The sequence below is a fragment of the Propithecus coquereli genome, unplaced genomic scaffold (assembly GCF_000956105.1).
Source record: "Propithecus coquereli isolate 6110/MARCELLA unplaced genomic scaffold, Pcoq_1.0 Scaffold134, whole genome shotgun sequence".
NCBI lineage: Eukaryota > Metazoa > Chordata > Mammalia > Primates > Indriidae > Propithecus > Propithecus coquereli.
Window position 1 is genome coordinate 447,537 of NW_012137636.1, and position 5,632 is coordinate 453,168.

The 5,632-nt window shown below is 38.5% G+C and overlaps 1 protein-coding gene across 1 annotated transcript in view; it reads right to left on the minus strand.

The window, feature by feature from the left end:
- NME8 (NME/NM23 family member 8) overlaps positions 1–5,632 on the minus strand; it is a 47,866-nt gene that overhangs the window by 41,547 nt on the left and 687 nt on the right. The window contains exons 3-4 of the mRNA XM_012638748.1: positions 5,250–5,321; positions 798–914 (exon numbers count right to left, since the gene is read on the minus strand). Coding sequence (XP_012494202.1) covers positions 798–914; positions 5,250–5,321 — 189 coding nt within the window. The remainder of the gene's footprint in view (positions 1–797; positions 915–5,249; positions 5,322–5,632) is intronic.

The window sequence follows — 5,632 nt, forward strand, 5'->3', positions numbered from 1 at the left end:
TATTTCTAAATGTATTCACTGAATTTTTTATCCTTTGACTTGAACCAAAATTTTCTCTTATAGTAAACACTTACACTAGCCTGAGCCTATACATTCTCATTATTTCTAATTTGCAATATTTCTTGGCTAGTCTCCCTTCTTGCTTTTGTTTATTTGTTTGTTGTGTTTCTTGTAAAAACACCAGTCTCTCCTGTTTTTCTACCTATATTTCTGATCACTTTCCTATGTGGCTTACTTTCTTATCCTACTATCTCCATGCCACCACTTTATCCTTAATTTCTTAATTTTAAAATATTTTATTTCTCATTACATAGGTAATAATAACATTATACAGGTAATATACTTCACACATGTACAGAGGACCTTGCCATAGTATCCTGTTGAAGTGTATTCCTTTTAATTCATCAATTGATCCTGACCTTCATTCCATATCAATAGAGCTAGAACACACTAAATAATATAACACTGCACGGATTTGTATAATTTATGACACAAATTATATACATTTTATGAAATCTATTCACTGTTGCTAGGCATTAAGGTAAATTCCAAATGTTTAATAATAGGGATAACATTTCAAATATCCTCTTCTATATTTGTCTCATTTTCTTAGAGCAAATTAATGGAGGGTAGTTGCTGAAGCACAGGATCTACACGTGCCTTGGATTCACATTGCCAAAATGCTTCCCAGAAAGGTTGCATCATTTAGACAGCTAGATAGTTATAAAATTAGGAAAACATGAAAAAAGATAACGCGCTTCTTAAAAACTAAAATAGTTGCTAATTCAAAGTATTACCTGAGGGCGAACCATTTCACCTGCTGCAATTTTCCTCTCTTCATTGATCAAGGTAATAACTGTTTTATTAACAAGTGGTGCATTTGCGCCCTCAATCTTTGCAATAATTTTGCCATTCTATAAGAGAAAAGGAAACAGGAAGGAAACTTTCATTGTCAGAACAAGTCAAGAATTAACACTTAAACTGGACTCAGTCGCCCCTCCCTGCTCCCCTCCACCTCCAGTGACCTTCTTTTAGCTATTGTATTTAGTCATTTTAAAGGAAGCTATTACTGATGTGAAAGTTTGCCTTGATTTGGTAAACCCAGTTCTTTGAGTTCTACCTCCAATCCGTCTGTCTTCTTACAGCCAAAGGCATGGTGGTGTCCTCCAGCCCCTCGCGGCAAGTCATCACCCTATAGGAGCACTCATATGCTATATCTCCTGAAGTATCCCTCCTTTAAATCTGAAAGGTTCTGTATAGGCCTCCCTATTTCTGACACCAGGCCCCTTTTGTTCATCTTTTAATACATATTGACTGAACATCTGTTACACTGGTGACTTACCAGGCATAAATGTGTGGAATAATAGGCATGGTACCTGATCTAATTAAATTACAAAAACAACAAAAACACAAACACATGGGAAATAGCACCCATGACAGGTACCACCAAGAGAGATGCAAAGCATTCGGAGCACCTACAAGAATGTGTCCTGGTCAAAGAGATCAGGGAAGGGACTTCTCAAAATCAGGAAGTGATTCTTGGTTTAAAGTTGAAGAAGGCTAAGGTTAACGATGCAAAAAAGAGAAGGAAGAGCATTGTAGACCAAGGAAATAGCACATGCAAGTGTCTAGGCTGGAAGGGAATATGGAAGCAAGGAGGCCATCCATGAAAGTGAAGGGGAGCCTGGTATGAGAAGAAACCCACACTTGGGGTGGGGGGCAAAGGCTTGTGGTCATGGAAGGATGCAGTCTTTGTCCCAAATGCAGTCATACACCTTTGTAATGTTTAAATGGAGGCCATGACCACAATTAGAATTGTTGTTTGTAAAAATCATTTCACCTACTGTGTGGAGAAAAGATTGGAGGTGGAGCAAGAGAGGATGTTTGTACATGAGTTATGAGCTACTCCAGAGGTAAAAATGAGAGACGATGGTTGCTCAGTCTGTGGCAGTGGTGGTGGAAATGGAAAGGATGGAATGAAGTACATGAATGAGAGACTGAGGCAGTAACATGTTCAGGTCCAAGGTATGGTTTGGATAGGGTGTGATGTAAAGAGAAGTCACAAAGATGATGTTTCTGTTTCTCACTTGAAAACTGGAAAAATTATGAATTATGATGTTATATGTCAAATGAGGAGACACTAGAAGAGGACTACGTTTTGTGGGGAGGAGAGTCTGGTGTTGGATGAGTTTCTTGTGAGATGCTTTTGAGGAGATATCAAGGTACCAGTTGGATGCACAGGTCTGGAGCTCAAAGTATACAATATAGCTCAAGATGGAAATGTGAGTTATTGATATACAATGGTGACAAATGAAAATATGTGCAGAGCAAATTTTCTAAGAAGAGTATATAGCATGATAAAGTCAATGTTTAAAGGCTGAATAAAGAAGGATGGACCTGCAAAAACGACAGAGGGGAGGAACATCTAGGAAGGTGAAAGGAAAACCAATTCACACAAGGCAAAAGAAGCAAATGTTTTAAAAAGCAGGGCATGGTCATCATGTTTAATACATCTGAAAAGTACAAATGATGATTACCTGAAAATGTTCATTATATCTAGCAACAGGCTGGTAATTGGATACACTAGCAACAGCAATTTTGGTGGAAAAATCAGACAGAGGTCAGACTGAATGGGTTGTGGAGTTAATGGGATGGGAAGAAATGGAGTAAAATTAAATACAGAAACTCTTCCTAGTAAATGAGCTGTGTAGTGAAGAAAAGAAATGGGTGGTAGCTGGAGGGGGTATGGTGTCAAAAAGGTGTATTATTTTTAATTGAAAAGATTTAATCATATCCAAAGGCCAATGAGAAGGATCCAGTCGAGAAAGGTTTAAATGAAATCCCAAACTATAATTACCAGTTCCCACTAAAAGGAATCTTTCAGCAATTCTGTGAGCTTTCTAATAGCCCTTGAAAAAGTCTTTCCTGCTGAAACTTACTGGAATGAATTTGCTGTCATCTACGAAAGCTGACCAATGCCAAAGGCCACTATTAGATATCCGAATAAACAAGCAATAGGCTTGATGGTGGCTTTAGGATCAGAGAATGGCATTCTTGAATTAATGATTGTGGATGTGGAGCAATGGGTGAGATAATAAAGTCTGAGGTATGACTGTGGGAGAGACTGAATGAAGTTTATTGGAGGAAAAGTCCATTGACAGTAAGGAGGTCAAGAATTGAAAGGCCAGGATATCAAGAGGGTTGCCAATGTAAATAATGAAGTCCCTGGCTGGATTAGGGATTGAGAGTAAGAATTTGAGCCACATGCCAAAGTCTTCAGTCATCCACAGAACTGATTTGAAGGTCAGTAAATAACAAGAGTGAGGTGGAGAAGAATGAGATTTAGCCAAGTAAAACAGGAAAGAAAGTTATTGAAGAAGTCAAAGGAAGTAAGGGAAACACCAATTCTACTCCAGGCCCCAAGAAACACAATCTGAAAATACAGTCACCACTTCTGGGCTGCAGAGAAAATGTCCCAAGGAAGAAGGCAGAATTCAGGTAAGTCAAGGAAGTGAAGCAAAAGCTCAGAGACATCAAAAATCTTAGGAAGTTTGCTAATTGCCTATATCAATTCCAGAGATGGGGGAGAATTGGAGAACTGGGTCAGGAAAAGAATTAGTGTTAGAAGGAGGGACAAAACATGGCTGGGAAGAAGAGTGGACTTCTACTTTGGGTACTGATTGCAGGGATTAGAGGACATAAACCAATTGGCCCCTTTATGGGGAGTGGATATAGGTCTACTGGTCAGACCTGACTCAGATGGCAGGGTGATGGCTCTCCCAGAGCTCCAGACTCCACATGGTGATCGACCTGCCCTGTCTTTCTTCCGCTGTCCCATGCTCCTACCTGCTACCTGCTGCTGAGACTCCTCATTGTTCCATAAGCCCACCAAGCCCATCTGCCTCTGTGCAATTACTTATCTTGGTTCCCTGATGTGTCCAGTGGTATCTAGTCCAGAGGTCAGCAAACTATGTCCCAGTTCAGAGACTATATTTTAGTAATGTTGAAAATATTTACTATCTGGCCCTTTACCAAAAAAATAAAATAAAGTAAAATTGGCTGACCCCTCATCTAAATTATCAAATTCTACATATCCAAATTAGAGCAAGATCTACAATGTGGTTTTTTTCCATTCAATTAACCTGGTAATTCAATTCTTTGAAATGGTTGCAAGAGTGTAATTGAATAGAAGCAAAAAGTTATATTTAAGAAGTGTTTCTTAATGATCATTTCTAATATCAAAAATAAGTATCCCATACTAGAACAGTCCAAGTCCAATCTGTCTCCTCTGTGAAGGATTTATTTCTTTATTATCCCAGTTCTCTAAGTCTGTAGCAGCTATACTCTGTGTCACACAATTTAGCACTTAACTGTATACCACGCTTTTAAAAAATAGCATTTTTTTTTTTTTTGTGACAAAGTCTTGCTCTGTCGCCCGGGCTAGAGTGCCATGGCATTAGCCTAGCTCACAGCAACCTCAAACTCCTGGGCTCAAGCGATCCTCCTGCCCCAGCCTCCCAAATAGCTGGGACTAGAGGTGTGTGCCACCACGACTAGCTAATTTTTCTATTTTTAGTAGAGACAGGATCTCTCTTTTGCTCAGCCTGGTCTCTAACTCCTGACCTCAAGCGATCCTCCCACCTCAGCCTTCCAGAGTGCCAGGATGTTTTTTTGATTATTAAAGTTGTGTGGTCATCACAGAATATTTGGAAAATACAGAAAAGCATAAGGAAGAAAAATGTAAATTATTCATCCTTTCTCCATACATAAAAAACTATTATAAATATTTTGGTGAAAACACTTCCTGTCTTCTTTCTATGTATTTGTAGATACAGAGGTAAGAGTAAAATGTATTACAAAATAGTGATCATACAGATGCTTCCTTATATGGGTATACATGAATATTTATAACCAATTCTCTCCTGCTAGGTACCTCAGAAATTCCAAATTTTTTACTCCTGTAAATAATTCATCATACAAATCTCTGATGATTTCCCTAGTAAAGGTAAACACCATCTTATTTTTCTTTGCCCTAATCAACTCAGTGTGATAATCTAATCTCCTCAATCCATTATAAACTCCTAGAGGTCAAATTATAAAATGTATTAATAAACAAGAAAAGATAAGGCAAACGATGTGCATTTGCTATCATCAGCTAACAGTTCCACAGTAATTTTAAAATGCTATTTGTTCTTTCACTGCAAGTTGGAATCTGATAATACAATTGAGAGAATAAATATTACACTTACGAGACTAAAGAGAAAAACAGGTTCACATTTATCTCTAAAAGGCTGCAAAGTCACAATGTTGTCAGCTTCTGCCTGAAAAAAAAAGTGTAAATATTTCATATAATAACAACAGAAACGATATCCAAGTCATCTGAGACACTTAATTCAAATGATGCAGAGATACACACAATTTTCAGGTTTACTGCAACATTTTCTGGGCGTATTAATAGTTATTTTAAGGATCAAATCGCACATACTGGTAATTCGAGCCCTGCATCCTTTGGCCTCCACCTAACCTCCCTGTTCCCCTTCATGGTACCCAACCTTCAGCCAAACTCGCCTGCCCTCCTTTTCCGCCCTCAGTGCCTGGTCTTGCCCTGACCAACCCGGCTCAAGTGTCCTTC